Below are 16245 nucleotides of genomic sequence, written 5' to 3'. Positions count from 1 at the left end.
CTTTATTGTAACTAATTTTAACTTTTAAGGTTTAAGTAATAAGATATTGCAAGGACCCCAATGGAAATAAGCCACTTTGACTTTTTGGGGTTATGCTAGGTATATTACACATGTTAACTATGTATGATAATTGTACTTATGTGTACCTGCATCTAAATAAACTTACTAATGACACAAAAATAGGTCAAGGTTGTGAAGTGGCAAATACAGATCAAAATATAGCTGGAAGGTGTTCCAGTAGTCAACGCCCCCATGGCCCAGTCCACGACCCGGCCTCATGGTGGATCAGGCTGCTACTGCTGGCTTTGCACAAACTGACATACAAACCACAGCCCAGTTGGTTGAGAACTGACTTTAGGTGCCTATCTAGCTCTCTCCTGATACAGTACATTTAAAGACCTAATCCTGGGCACACAAAATTAATTGCTGCAGAACACAAACTAGGACTATATGCCTGTTTCAAAGATGAGGATGCCAGCTTCAACGATTTGGACTCCCTCACTCTCTCCCGTGAGCAGCAGTGGTAACTTTTTTTGGGGGGTTGCTTGTCCTCATTATATTTAGCCTACTGTCTGCCCACTATACATCAGCTCCATTCCTCTAATATACTGTACACAGTATATTGTAATGAACCTATTTTCCTGGGGTCCTTCCCAGACCCCAGGAAGATAGGTTCATTATGTTGTATACTGTCCTGGCCCTTGACAACCCCAATAACATTTCTTGCTTTACTAAACTATAGCTATGTGATAAGTTAAGCAATACAGTATACTGTATTAACTTCATTGTAAACATTTGTACACTGCTGTCTTGGCTTTAGATTTCTGCTAACCAGAACTGCCAAATCTTTTTTTTTTTCCATCCAGGTTGATTGTTGAACATTATGTAGTATATATTGTTAATTATGTCTTAATTATTTCTTGTTGGTAGGATCTACAGATTTGTCTTTTGTTGGTAAGACTTACAAATCTATTTATTGTTAGTAAAACCTACAAATCTTTTATTGGTAAGATTTTATTTAAATTATGCAATGAAATTCTGGCCTTATTAAGCACAAGGTTAGACCTCAGCTCTACACCACAATCCTCAAGAAAACCCTTGATTTATGTAGCTTTTTATCAGTTCAACTTTCAACTCTCAAGAAAATGTATTGTTTCATGCAGCTACAATATATATTCTGTACAACAAAAAACCTTTGTCAATATGGACAATATTCCTGGGAGAGAACCCAGTCAATATTATATGCTTACCACAACCTATCCAGATCCATAACAGGAAACAATTGCTATGGAAATAAATATTTATCAGCACATTAGCCTTAACACAATAATGACACACTGAACAACAGCTCGGTGGTGGTGGTCACAGCCTCACCAAAAACACTGACCAACGTGCACCAAGACCACTTTGACTTTTCATCGCTTAACCTAACCTAGCCTAATGCAGAATAATAATGACGAGGGAAGTGTGAAGGAAGGAATGCAAGAGAGGACTCCTGTTATGTAAAGCCCTGTAATTTAATGTTGAGCTCTGTAGAGCAGAACAATCAATATTAATTCCCTATGATTAGTGTGGTTTATTACTAGTATTAAAAACCAACGGTGTGACAGGCGCCCTTACCTGGCTTGTGTGACGGCGCAGGCTCAGGGGGCAGTGGTGCTTTTGGGATGTTATGTGAAGGTTTGTGTGATGGCGACATGACAACACTCTTTGCTTGTCTCTCAGGCTCAGTGGAAGTGAGAAAAGGCACAGGTACATTAGCCACGGCTTGGTGGACCATGGCAGGCACAGAACGCAGTGTTGGTAGGAGGGGCATACGCATATTCACATAGAGCATACCGACCACACCGAAGAAAACTGCAAGAAGGATTAACAACAAGAGTGGAACCGAATAATGCCACGTGCTCTCATCACTGTGCGAGTGGTCAAGATGCTGGCTTGATTCACTGTGATGTCTGCCATTAGCAACTCGGACCTGTTCGTGATTGCCAAGAGATGCGTGAGTCACAATTGATTCCGCAACACCTAAAAAGCTAGCATCATCCTCCAAACAATCTCTATCATCATAATCACCATTTTCTAGGAAAGAATTAACTTTTCTACTCCTGCAAGCAACGTCTGATGCACTAAACGACCGGTCACAAGAGGAGATGCTCGAATTGTGATTCTGATACGTGGGGGATTTGTAGGAATTGTTGTTGGGCAGCGCCTCGTTCTCGCTGTTATTGTTCCACACATAGGAGGCGAGGCCCTTCCTGGTGGAGGTCAAGAGGGAGTCCTCACCATCAGCAAGGTCAGAGTCTGAACCTGTGTCATAATCATCGTGGATCTTAGCCCTGGGGCTGATACCAGAGCGAGCAGACACTGGGAAGTAAGCAGTGCGAGTGTGGGCAGCCTCACTATGTGTGTTGTTACGACTCAACACTGACATATTACCCCCACTTGTCCCTCTGTAAAGGTCCTCCTTCACCTCACTACTAGCACTCAAGGGCCGCCCACTCGTTCTGCTCAACTGGGAGCTACACATGCTCTCACTTCTGCCATTTACAGTTGTGTCTGTATTTCCCCTTGACCCCCTTCTGTTTCTCATGAACTTGAACGACCTGTTTGCTGGTGAATGGACACAAGTGTCGTTATCTTCATCTTCGTCTGAGCTGAATGCATTAAGCTGGCTGGCACTGGACGCCCTCTTGGCTCTGGTATTGGCCGCCGACACTCTCTTTTGGTTCGCAATAACATGGTTTAGCTTCTTAATTAAGATATTCCTCGTGCTCGCCGTGACAGGGGACGTGATGCCATATTCCTTCAGCTTCTTTCTAAGGTCGTCGTCCGTAAGCGACTTATTGGACGCCATGTTTACGAACACCGCCACAGCAGACGGTGGAGTGGTGAGTGAGGGAGCAGCAGTGAGCATCACACTATAGTCTTCACTCCTTCATCTAACACCACAACACTACACTCAACACTACTCACTCAGAATTCAACCTCATCCACTCACACACTTTATTACCTTATTGTAACTCCATGCACTACCAGGCATATTCGAAAATAATATTCACTTGAGTGGGTCGGGAAGTATTATTCAGGGTAAGTGCATAACTTGCAACTTTTATAATGCTCGTATTTGTGAACTTATGTACAGTTTAACATGAGAGAGCCCAAAGAAGTTAAATATTGTGACTTATTAAGATATTTCATACATAAATAGCACTATCTTCTCTCCATCGTCTGTCTTTGTAATCTGAAATATTTTTTTAATTACTATTAATCTATATATACAGCTAAAAGTATATGTCTGTGTGCATGTATACTGAGAGTTACTTTTTTCCCTATTTTAGAGATTAAAGTATTCTTGACTGGTAGTGAAAAGGTTAGTACTCGCCTGTCTGTACTCACCTAATGGTTGCAGAGGTCGTGTTTCAGCTCCTGGCCCCACCTTGTTCACCGCTACTGGGTTTCCCTCTCCTGGCGACGCAAGCCCTAGCATACCTTTTCTTAAAACTATGTATGCAACCTGCCTCTACCGCTTAGCTGTTTGGGTCATTCCACTTCCTGACAACTCGGAGGCAAAAGAAATATTTACTAACGGTGTCCCGTGGCTCAGTTGGCAACGCACCCGCATACACTTCGTGTCCGTGGTTCAACACCAGGCACGGGTGGACAGGTTGGGCATGTTTCCTTACATCTACTGTTCCTGTTCACTTAGCAGTAAGTAGGTACCTGGGTGTTAGTGGACTGGTGTAGGTCGCATCCTGGGCGGACAAGATTACAGGACCACAATGGAAATAAGACAGTCCTCGATGACGCACTGACTTTCTTGGGTTATCCTGGGTGGCTAATCTTCAAATATTATCTTATCCACTCTGATCTAACACAAGCCTGCTTGATATTCAAGTTAAAACCTGCTTTATACCCTTCCTCTAACCAATCATGAAATGGCCTCTAACCCACCTTCCTGCCTCTTGGTCATCGTAGTTCCTCCATCCTGATAAATTAGATACATGTACAACACTTGGGTATCTTTAATGAGGAAATGTTTCGCCACATAGTGCCCTCATCAGTCAGTTCCCTGAACCACTCATCTACACTGCTCCATCCTGTCTAAATGACCAAACTACCTCAACAATTCCTCGATCCTCTGAATTATTCTTTTGTAAAACCCGCACCATCATGCATTCTCTGTACTCTGAATTATCTACATAATATTCACACTACACATTGTTCTTAAACGTGACATATTAACCACCTCCAGCCTCCTCCTCTCTCCAAGATTTACCCCTCGAGGAAGGTTCCTTGATGTTGGTGAGGGGCTCTTGATTTAGGGAATTGGATCTGTGCTCCAGTTCCCCGAATTAAGCCTGAATGCCTTCCACATCCCCCCAGGCGCTGTATAATCCTCCGGGTTTAGCGCTTCCCTTGATTATAATAATAATAATAATCTCCAACATTTAAAAGCCTGTCTCTCACACCTATATTCTCTATAAGGATTACAATGCTGAGTTTACAGAATTTGGTTATTGTGTGGTTTACATGTAGTAAAATAGTAATTACAGAGTGTACCACTAGAACACCTAGCATGGCTAGGCATTTCGGGCAGACTTAGTTTAATTCTTAATTTTAAAATATTACAAACTGTGAGATAAGTTGGTATGGCTAAGTGACTAAATACTAGTTTGTGAGTTTAGCAGCCTTGTATGACCTTGTGGGTTTAGCATTTAGTTATAATAATAATAATAATAATAATAATAATAATAATAATAATATAAAAGTGTTGGTACTATTATATTCTGGCACATTCTCATTTCTTGCCTCTATAGATAAACTTTCTTTCCACAAACACCTCAAAATATCACGTAACAATACTCACCTTTTTTTCTTCGGCTATTTTATGATCCTCTTTTTGTTTCTTAGATCCATATGATGACACATTCAATCCCAAATATTAAATACATTCACTTCCTCCATACTCCCTCCCTCCAGTTTTATATCCAATTTGTTACTCATTATTATTATTTTTAATGTAAAGTAGCAAACCCGTGTGGGTTATTCACTGTATGGAGTTGTTTAGTCTCGATCTTTACTTCATTAGAGTAACTAAATGGTTATAACTGACCATAATTTTTAAAGGGGTGGACCGGTAAGCCAGCGGAAGGCCTCGGTCAGATGACAAACTTTACCTAACCTTCACTTCATTAAGCGTGAGACAGATTATCTAACTATATTCACCTGTAATATGTGCTTATGTGCTTAAGGGAGGACAATAAGTGGAAAAGGAGAGAGGAGAGGTGGTGAGGGAATAGTTTGTGTCAGGGAGAGCGAGGGAGATGGATGAGGTGTTTGGGGGTGGAGGAGGTAGGGAGGTTTTGGAGGGGTGAAGGTAACGTTGGAGTACCATGTCTGAGTGTTGGTATGAGCAAGGTCACCTAGATAAGGTAGCCCCTTGTGTACTCACCTATTTGTGGTTGCAGTGGTCGAGTCACAGCTCCTGGCACCGCCTCTTCGCTGATTGCTACTAGGTCCTCTCTCTCCCTGCCCCATGAGCTCTATCATACCTCGCCTTAAAACTATGTATGGTTCCTGCCTCCACTACATCACTTTCTAGGCTATTCCATGGCCTGACTACTCTATGACTGAAGAAATACTTCCTAACATCCCTTTGATTCATCTGAGTCTTCAACTTCCAATTGTGACCTCTTGTGTCTGTGTCCCATCTCTGGAACATCCCGTCTTTGTCCACCTCGTTTATTCCGCGCAGTATTTTATATGTCGTTATCATGTCTCCCCTGACCCTCCTGTGTGTGTGTGTATGTGTGTATGTGTGTGTGTGTGTGTGTGTGTGTGTGTGTGTGTGTGTGTGTGTGTGTGTGTGTGTGTGTGTGTGTGTGTGTGTGTGTGTGTACTCACCTAGTTGTGGTTGCAGGGGTCGATTCATAGCTCCTGGCCCCGCCTCTTCACTGGTCGCTACTGGGTCACTCTCCCTGAACCATGAGCGTTATCATACATCTACTTAAAGCTGTGTATGGATCCTGCCTCCACTACATCGCTTCCCAAACAATTCCACTTCCTGACTACTCTGTGGCTGAAGAAATACTTCCTGACATCCCTGTGATTCATCTGTGTCTTCAACTTCCAACTGTGTTCCCTTGTTGCTGTGTCCCATCTCTGGAACATTCTGTCTCTGTCCACCTTGTCAATTCCTCTCAGTATTTTATATGTCGTTATCATGTCCACCCCTATTTCTCCTGTCCTCCAGTGTCGTCAGGTCGATTTCCCTTAACCTCTCCTCGTAGGACATACCCCTTAGCTCTGGGACTAGTCTTGTTGCAAACTTTTGCACTTTCTCTAGTTTCTTTACGTGCTTGGCTAGATGAGGGTTCTAAACTGGTGCCGCATACTCCAATATGGGCCTAACATACACAGTGTATAGGGTCTTGAACGATTCCTTATTAAGATGTCGGAATGCTGTTCTTAGGTTTGCCAGGCGCCCATGTACTGCAGCAGTTATTTGGTTGATGTGCGCTTCAGGAGATGTGCCTGGTGTTATACTCACCCCAAGATCTTTTTCCTTGAGTGAGGTTTGTAGTCTCTGACCCCCTAGACTGTACTCCGTCTGCGGTCTTCTTTGCCCTTCCCCAATCCTCATTACTTTGCACTTGGTGGGGTTGAACTCCAGGAGCCAACTGCTGGACCAGGCTGAAGGGTGGGGTTTAACTCCAGGAATCTGGACCAGGCCTGCAGCCTGTCCAGATCCCTTTGTAGTTCTTCCTGGTCCTCGTCCGATTAAATTCTTCTCATCAACTTCACATCATCTGCAAACAAGGACACTTCGGAGTCTATTCCTTCCGTCATGTTCACGAATACCAGAAACAGCACCGGTCCTAGGACTGACCCCTGTGGAACCCCACTCGTCACAGGCGCCCACCCTGACACCTCGCCTCGTACCATGACTCGCTGCTGTTTTCCTGACAGGTATTCTCTGATCCATTGTAGTGCCTTCCCTGTCATTACTGCCTGATCCTCCAGTTTTTGCACTAATCTCTTGTGTGGAACTGTGTCAAACGCCTTCTTACAGTCCAAGAAATGGTGTCACCCTGTCATAGAACTCCAATAGGTTTGTGACACAGGATTTCCCGTCCCTGAAACCGTGTTGGTTGTTGTTAAGCTCATTTCTTTGTAGGTGTTCCACCACTCTTCTCTTGATAATCTTCTCCATGACTTTGCATACTATACATATCAGTGGCTCGGTGACCTGGTGGTTAAAGCTCGTGCTTCACACACGGAGGGCTCGGGTTCGATTCCCGGCGAGTGGAAACATTTAGACGCGTTTCTTTACACCTGTTGTCATGTTCACCTAGCAGCAAATAGGTACCTGGGTGTTAGTCGACTGGTGTGGGTCGCATCCTGGGGGACAAGATTGAAGACCCGGTTATTTTAAATGTTATAACATTACTTTATTTAAAGTAGTTATAACATTTGATTCTCTTCCTGCACACAAATTACATTCAAAGCGACATAGGTCAACAAAAATGGAGAAAATGTTGGTGGTACTTTTTTTTTTTAAGCTGGAGAGGCCATGTAACATAACCTTTGTATTTTTAGCTTTGTTAAGATAAATAAGATAAGATTTCGTTCGGATTTTTAACCCCGGAGGGTTAGCCACCCAGGATAACCCAAGAAAGTCAGTGCGTCATCGAGGACTGTCTAACTTATTTCCATTGGGGTCCTTAATCTTGTCCCCCAGGATGCGACCCACACTAGTCCACTAACACCCAGGTACCTATTTGCTGCTAGGTGAACAGGACAATAGTGTAAGGAAACGTGTCGAAATGTTTCCACCCGCCGGGAATCGAACCCGGGCCTTCCGTGTGTGAAGCGGGAGCTTTAGCCACCAGACCACTGGGTCTGCAGTACCTTTTTTTTCTCCCTGTGCATTCGTTTGTGTCGCTGACCAGTGATTATTACACTTTTGTGTTAAAAAAGAAGTGTTAAATATGAGAGGTGTACATAAGTATCAATTATGTAGTTGTGGTCTGAGATAGCCATAGAGGTTAACGACCTCAGCTCCCTCCTTTGTCAGGACATTATCTGATAAGTAAGACATGTGCAACAGTTTGGTATCGTTATGCCGAAACGTTTCGCCTACACAGTAGGCTTTTTCAGTCGAGTACAGAAGAGTTAGCGGAAATAAGTCACTCTGTCTGACTTTTTTGGGTTATCCTAGGTTCTCTACACATATGCTGCTATGTATGATAATTCTATGTAACTGTATTTGTGTATACCTGAATAAACTTACTAGCAGAGATGTGAAGACGATGTGATTCAGTCCATCACCCTTGATGACGTAGTTTTGAGGTGGTCAGCCCCACAGTCTGGAACATTGTTCCAGACTGTGAAGCAAAATTCTCCTCCAGGCTGAGGGACTGACTACCTAAAAACTACATCTTCAAGGGTGATGGACTGAATCACATCGTCTTCACATCTCTACTGCTTCTGTTAACTCTTGTACTCGACTGAAACCTACTGTGTTGGCGAAACATTTCGGAATAAAGATTCCTAACTGTTGCACACCTGTTACGCGCTACCAAGAAATGTTACAAAAAATGGGTTATACTAGCACTTAGATGGTTAAGAGGCACGTAAGTTCCCCTGTCTTCTAATAACATGTTCATATTTCCACTATAATCTACCTTGTCCATAATTACTACCGCATTTGGTCTGTTTCGTAAGGTGAAGTCCAGGATCTTTCCTAGTTCTTAGTCCCATGCTATTTAATATTCTGATTAATGCTCTCCTAAATGCTCTACCTGCCTCACCTAAACATATAGCTATAAGCTATGCTGATGATATCATGATCCATACAACAGGGCATAAGAAGATGAATACCATTCTTAATGAAGTTCAAGCAATTTGTAATCGACTTGGCCTCATAATATCTTCCTCTAAAACAAAGATATTAACAAGCAAACGACATCCCCCACCCATCTATTTGCAGGGTGAAATCATTAGCTACGTTAAAACTTACAGATATCTTGGTGTAGATGTACCCTTTAACAAATCCACTATACCACAACTAAACAAGAAATGCAAAGCTAGGCTAAATGCTCTCAAAGCTGTTGCTGGCTACAATCCCAACTATGGTGCTAATGTGAGAATCGTGAGAATGATGAACATAGCCTATGTTAGGTCCTTAATTGATTATGCTGCTCCCATGTTGATATTAGCTAGAGAAAGTTCTCTCCGACCCTTGGAATTAATGCAGAATGAAGCTCTCAGGATTATTCTTGGCTGTCCCAGATCTACAAAAGTTCTTAACATGAGCTTGGTATTTCTAGTATCAGTGATAGGATTGTTGAAATTAACACTGCACTCGGTATTGGAATGTTGAGAAACGAACCAGACACTGTCACAGGGAATCTTACCAAGTGTCTAGAGGTAAATACACACAGATCTAAATGGATTGTGAAAACGTGCAATTGCATTAAGTTTTATAACCTGCATGAACTGTATCACTGTAGGCAACAAGAGCATTTCACCCCTCCGTGGAAGATATGCTCATTTAATATCACACCTGCAAGTCCCTCCCAAAAAGCTCATTGCTAGTAATCCCTTCCTTAAATCTTTTGTTAGAGCAACTGCTCAAGAAGAAATTTCTCACCTAGCTGGTAGTAATAAGTTATCACAAGTTATATACACTGATGGATCTAAACAGGAGTCTTCTGGCAGGGCTGCATCTGCTCTTGTTGCCACCTCCCTAGTTAAGAACGATAATAAATTTGTTGAGTTAGGCATAAGAATTAACAACTGGGCGTCTACACTGCAAACTGAATTGTTTGCAATCTTAATGGCGCTAAAGCTAACCTATGACACTGAGCTTGACTCTATCATCATTACTGATTCTATGTCATCATTGAAGGCTCTTGACTCATATAATGACTCCAACAACATGCTCATTGGAGAAGCCAGGTATAGATACTCAAAAATTAGGGACAAAGGAATAATGTACAATTGCTATGGATCCCATCACACATTGGATTACTCCTTCATGATAAAGTTGATATGTTAGCCAAGAAGAGTACCCAGAAGGAGAATGTAGAATATAACTTTGGTATAACTGTGTCTAGCATTAGGAATAATATTAGGAGAGAAGTAAATAATGAAAATGATTGTGATAGGAATGCAGTTAGAAGCCTGAGTAGATCTATAACCCACTATGATAACATGAACGTAGATAAGTATGTTTATGGAGCAACTTGCAATGTGAACACTGACTGATGTTGTAGTGGCCAGGCTTAGGCTTGGTTACAAGTACTTCTGGCAGTTTGATGTTGTAGTGGCCAGGCTTAGGCTTGGTTATAAGTACTTCTGGCAGTTTGATGTTGTAGTGGCCAGGCTTAGGCTTGGTTACAAGTACTTCTGGCAGTTTAATGTTGTAGTGGCCAGGCTTAGGCTTGGTTACAAGTACTTCTGGCAGTTTGATGTTGTAGTGGCCAGGCTTAGGCTTGGTTACAAGTACTTCTGGCAGTTTGATGTTGTAGTGGCCAGGCTTAGGCTTGGTTACAAGTACTTCTGGCAGTTTGATGTTGTAGTGGCCAGGCTTAGTCTTGGTTACAAGTACTTCTGGCAGTTTGGGAGACACACAGATGATGATCAAACTAAATGTAAATTATGTGATCAGGCATATGGTCACTCTCTTGAACACTATGTGCTTAATTGTCCACTTATTGAGGAATACAGAGACAGACAGTATAATAACCTATGTGACATGTCAAGATATCTTATTAATGAAAATAAGATACCAGATATACTATGCAAATTTCCTAAATTTGCTTGTAACAGATAAGTGAACTATAGATATGTAGATATAAATCCATATGTATTCCTGTTAACCCTTTGGGGCCTAGTTCCTAGGCCTTTTGTGTATCCATATGCTCTCGCGCTACCGTCCACAGGATGGATATGGGGTGCACAATAAACTAGCCACTTCGGTGGCAAAATCTAAAATCTAATCGTAAGGTGAAGTCCAGGATGTTTCCTTAATTCATGGTGTAACTTAACAAATCTTTGAGGACAATTGTGCTGTAGAAGTCTGAGCAAATCTGAGTCTTATTATGTTCCAGTAAAGTACTGAATCCCTGTCATACATCACCTTGGGAAGGGAGGTTATGTGGTTTAATCCGAAGAAGGGAAGGGTAGCTCCAGTCACTTGGATCGAAAGTTCTTCACCAGCATCAAGGCACCAGTTTTGAAGGGCGAGTGAGATAAGAGCAGCATCAGAGATAAGAGATAAGTCTCCCCGTGTCACTGTACTGTAGTATAGAGACGGGCATGTCCACGGGACTCATGCTTAGTGAAGACTCATACATCACCAACTGTGAAGTCTTATAGAGCACCAGCTGTGGCGTCTTAATCACCAGCTGTATTACTGGGTCACTGGAAAGGGTAAAGTAAGTGTTAATTAAGGAAAGAGAAGATGGCAGCCGCCATCTTCGATGACATGTTCATCTAATTGTTTACAAACACTGGAGGAGGTGAGCGTTTTCTTATATACAAGATGAAGGGCCTCAAACATATTCTGTTATATACATACAGGATGAGCAGACTTGTGGGTCAGTGCCGCTGGTGGGTAGGATTGCTCGGGGTGAATAACTGGTGGGTAGGATAGACCAGATTAAGAAAAAAGTCTGGGGTTTTAAATATAGGTTTGATGGGTACATGAGTGGGTGTGAGTTAGACCTGCTTAGCATGGGCCTGTAGGGTATCTTTATTGAGGAAACGTTTCGCCACACAGTGGCTTTATCAGTCTTAAACAAAGAAGAATGGTGAAGATCAGAAGGAGTTGGAGGTAATTAGTCCCTCAGCCTGGAGTCAATGTAATCAGTCCATCAACCTTGAAAAGAATACCAGGCTGAGGGACGGATTACCTCAAACTTCTTCTGATCTTCACCATTTTCTTTGTTGAGGACTGATGAAGCCACTGCGTGGCGAAACGTTTCCACAATAAAGATACCCAAGTGTTGCACATGTGTCTAATTCTTCAACTTGTTGGTTCTCTGAACTATTTATATACATGAGCCATTAGGCCTGCTGTAGTGTTCCTTCGTTCTTGTGTACTTGAACTTCAGAATATAATGGAGCATAAAGAAAGGTAATACACATTAGTACAAGAACGAAGGGAAACTGTAGCACCCTACTGGTCCATGTTCCTTCAATCATGTTCCTTAATCTAATTCTAAGATATTTGACCTGTGCTCCAATTCCTTGAATCGAGTCTGAATGCCTTTCAATCTCATAGGCGTTGTATGACCCCTACGGCTTTGGCGCTCCTCCATGAATGTAGTAGTAATAATAATAATACTGGTCAATGCTAGGCAGGTTTACTTCACAGCCACGCCCCTCAGGGAAGGTTTCTTGACGCTGGTGAGGGGCTCTTGATCTAGGGAACTGGATCTGAGCTCCAGTTCCCTGAATTGAGTCTGAATACCTTCCATCTCCCCCAGGCGCTGTATAATCCCTACGGGTTTAGCGCTCCCCACGATTATAATAATTCACAGTCATGCATGCACACGTTCAAGCTAAATTTCAATCTACCCAAGACGCCGCTACCTGGGAACTTGGTCCACTCATCTACAACTCTATTGCTAAACCAGTACTTCCTGATATGTTAGGTAAGACACATATGCAACAGTTAGGTATCTAACTGTTGCATATGTGTCTTACCTAACAACCTGTCGGTATTTTATACCATTTTATTATTCACTTCCTGATATCCTTTCTAAATTTAAATTTACTCGAGGCCTGGTCACAGACCGGGCCGCGGGGGCGTTGACCCCCGAAACCCTCTCCAGGTATACTCGACTTGAAGCCATCGCTACGAGTCTTGTTTTAGTTAGATACTTCCATGTCTAGATCCTTTTTTGCATTCACTTTGACTAGGATGTACATTTTTTTTTTTGGCTTATAAGTACCATGGTTATTTATTTTCATAGGATGAGAACCTTGCATATGTTTACACTGAACTGTATCTGCCACTTCTGTGACCACAGCGTCAACTTATCCAGGTCATCCTGTAGTTTGTCAGTGTCCTCATCACAACTTATGTGAGGGCCTATTTTAGTGTCATTAAAAAACTTGTCACTATTTTTTTTATCTCATCTATGTCGTTTATATAGATTGTGAATAATGGTCCAAAATACGGATCCCTTTGATTCATCACGTGTAATGGATCTAATTTCTGATTTCTCTCCATTTATGCAAACAGTGTTATCTGACAGCCATAACTCGACCCAGGAGATAACTTATCTCCTATACCATGTGCGACTAATTTCTTTGTTAGTTTCCTGGATGGAATACCGGACCTTATTGAAATCCATATTCACAATATAACATTCTTTATACTACCTTGTATACCTTAGTTAAAAGGTAAAGCCATGTTGAGATTCACTAATCAAATTATACCTTTTAAAGTGGCTTCAGATTGCATCAGCACTGTATTATAATAATCATGGGGGAGCGCTAAGCCAGTAGGGATTACACAGCGCCTGTGGGGCGGGGGGATGGAAGGTATTCAGGCTCAACTCAGGGAACTGGAGCACAGACCAGTTCCCTAGATCAAGAGCCCCTCACCAGCGTCAAGAAACCTCCCTTAAAGGAAGATTGCATCAGCAATTAATGATTCCATTACCTTTCCCATAATTGATATTAGGCTGATTGATCTATAATTTGAAGCTAAAAGTCTGTCTCCCGCCTTGTAAATGAGTATCACCCTGCCATTTTCCACTTACCTGGTAGAATACCCGTTTGTGGTGATGTGTTCAAAATACCAGCTAATGCTTTGCTAAAGTCCTCTTTACTAGCTAAAGGTTTGCTAAGGTCCTCTTTACTAGCTAATGGTTTGCTAAGGTCCTCTTTACTAGCTAATGGTTTGCTAAGGTCCTCTTTACTAGCTAAAGGTTTGCTAAAGTCCTCTTTACTAGCTAATGGTTTGCTAAGGTCCTCTTTACTAGCTAAAGGTTTGCTAAGGTCCTCTTTACTAGCTAAAGGTTTGCTAAAGTCCTCTTTACTAGCTAATGGTTTGCTAAGGTCCTCTTTACTAGCTAAAGGTTTGCTAAAGTCCTCTTTACTAGCTAATGGTTTGCTAAGGTCCTCTTTACTAGCTAAAGGTTTGCTAAGGTCCTCTTTACTAGCTAAAGGTTTGCTAAAGTCCTCTTTACTAGCTAATGGTTTGCTAAGGTCCTCTTTACTAGCTAAAGGTTTGCTAAAGTCCTCTTTACTAGCTAATGGTTTGCTAAGGTCCTCTTTACTAGCTAAAGGTTTGCTAAGGTCCTCTTTACTAGCTAAAGGTTTGCTAAAGTCCTCTTTACTAGCTAATGGTTTGCTAAGGTCCTCTTTACTAGCTAAAGGTTTGCTAAAGCCCTCTTTACTAGCTAATGGTTTGCTAAGGTCCTCTTTACTAGCTAAAGGTTTGCTAAAGTCCTCTTTACTAGCTAATGGTTTGCTAAGGTCCTCTTTACTAGCTAAAGGTTTGCTAAGGTCCTCTTTACTAGCTAAAGGTTTGCTAAGGTCCTCCTTGCTAATGGTTTACTAAGGTCCTCTTTACTAGCTAATAGTTTGCTAAGGTCCTCCTTGCTAATGGTTTGCTAAGGTCCTCTTTGCTAGCTAATGGTTTGCTAAGGTTCTCCTTACTAGCTAATGGTTTGCTAAGGTCCTCTTTACTAGTTAACGGTTTCCTAAGGTCCTCTTTACTAGTTAATGGTTTGCTAAGGTTCTCCTTACTAGCTAATGGTTTGCTAAGGTTCTCTTTACTAGTTAATGGTTTTCTAAGGTTCTCCTTACTAGCTAATGGTTTGCTAAGGTCCTCTTTACTAGTTAATGGTTTGCTAAGGTCCTCTTTACTAGTTAATGGTTTGCTAAGGTCATCTTTACTAGTTAATGGTTTGCTAAGGTTCTCCTTACTAGCTAATGGTTTGCTAAGGTCCTCTTTACTAGTTAATGGTTTGCTAAGGCCTTCTTTACTAGTTAATGGTTTGCTAAGGTCATCTTTACTAGTTAATGGTTTGCTAAGGTTCTCTTTGCTAATGGTTTGCTAAGGTCCTCTCTACTAGTTAATGGTTTGCTAAGGTCCTCTTTACTAGTTAATGGTTTGCTAAGGTTCTCTTTGCTAATGGTTTGCTAAGGTCCTCTTTGTTAATGGTTTGCTAAGGTCCTCTCTACTAGTTAATGGTTTGCTAAGGTCCTCTTTACTAGTTAATGGTTTGCTAAGGTTCTCTTTGCTAATGGTTTGCTAAGGTCCTCTTTGTTAATGGTTTGCTAAGGTCCTCTTTACTAGTTAATGGTTTGCTAAGGTCCTCTTTACTAGTTAATGGTTTACTAAGGTCCTCTTTACTAGTTAATGGTTTGCTAAGGTCCTCTTTACTAGTTAATGGTTTGCTAAGGTCCCCTTTACTAGTTAATGGTTTGCTAAGGTCCTCTTTACTAGTTAATGGTTTGCTAAGGTCCCCTTTACTAGTTAATGGTTTGCTAAGGTCCTCTTTACTAGTTAATGGTTTGCTAAGGTCCTCTTTACTAGTTAATGGTTTGCTAAGGTTCTCTTTGCTAATGGTTTGCTAAGGTCCTCTTTGTTAATGGTTTGCTAAGGTCCTCTCTACTAGTTAATGGTTTGCTAAGGTCCTCTTTACTAGTTAATGGTTTGCTAAGGTTCTCTTTGCTAATGGTTTGCTAAGGTCCTCTTTGTTAATGGTTTGCTAAGGTCCTCTTTACTAGTTAATGGTTTGCTAAGGTCCTCTTTACTAGTTAATGGTTTACTAAGGTCCTCTTTACTAGTTAATGGTTTGCTAAGGTCCTCTTTACTAGTTAATGGTTTGCTAAGGTCCCCTTTACTAGTTAATGGTTTGCTAAGGTCCTCTTTACTAGTTAATGGTTTGCTAAGGTCCCCTTTACTAGTTAATGGTTTGCTAAGGTCCTCTTTACTAGTTAATGGTTTGCTAAGGTCCTCTTTACTAGTTAATGGTTTGCTAAGGTCCTCTTTACTAGTTAATGGTTTGCTAAGGTCGTCTTTACTAGTTAATGGTTTGCTAAGGCCGTCTTTACTAGTTAATGGTTTGCTAAGGTCCTCTTTACTAGTTAATGGTTTGCTAAGGTCCTCTTTACTAGTTAATGGTTTGCTAAGGTCCTCTTTACTAGTTAATGGTTTGCTAAGGTCCTCTTTACTAGTTAATGGTTTGCTAAGGTCCTCTTTACTAGTTAATG

The 16245-nt window shown here is 41.6% G+C and overlaps 2 protein-coding genes across 7 annotated transcripts in view; one reads left to right on the top strand and one right to left on the bottom strand.

The window, feature by feature from the left end:
• Nucleotides 1–2942, bottom strand: part of MAN1 (LEM domain-containing inner nuclear membrane protein MAN1) — a 58852-nt gene extending 55910 nt beyond the window's left edge. Inside the window, exon 1 of one of the 3 annotated variants that reach the window (XM_053771266.2) lies at nt 1621–2942. In XM_053771266.2, the coding sequence (XP_053627241.2) occupies nt 1621–2914 (1294 nt within the window). In that variant the 5' untranslated portion in view covers nt 2915–2942. The remainder of the gene's footprint in view (nt 1–1620) is intronic. The other 2 variants (XM_053771265.2, XM_053771264.2) reach the window with 2 other exon arrangements.
• Nucleotides 2943–3036: 94 nt separating this feature from the next.
• Nucleotides 3037–16245, top strand: part of LOC128684915 (pancreatic lipase-related protein 2) — a 75757-nt gene continuing 62548 nt past the window's right edge. For 2 of the 4 annotated variants that reach the window (XM_053771270.2, XM_053771269.2), the window contains exon 1: nt 11279–11444. The gene's annotated coding sequence lies outside the window, so the exon portion shown is untranslated. Of the gene's footprint in view, nt 3088–11277; nt 11445–16245 lie in introns of those variants that run through there. The other 2 variants (XM_070099133.1, XR_008406434.2) reach the window with 2 other exon arrangements.

Source organism: Cherax quadricarinatus, chromosome 5, assembly GCF_038502225.1.
Source record: "Cherax quadricarinatus isolate ZL_2023a chromosome 5, ASM3850222v1, whole genome shotgun sequence".
Taxonomy (NCBI): Eukaryota; Metazoa; Arthropoda; class Malacostraca; order Decapoda; family Parastacidae; genus Cherax; species Cherax quadricarinatus.
The sequence above is the reverse complement of the archived record's forward strand: the minus strand, read 5'-3'. Positions and strand labels throughout refer to the sequence as shown.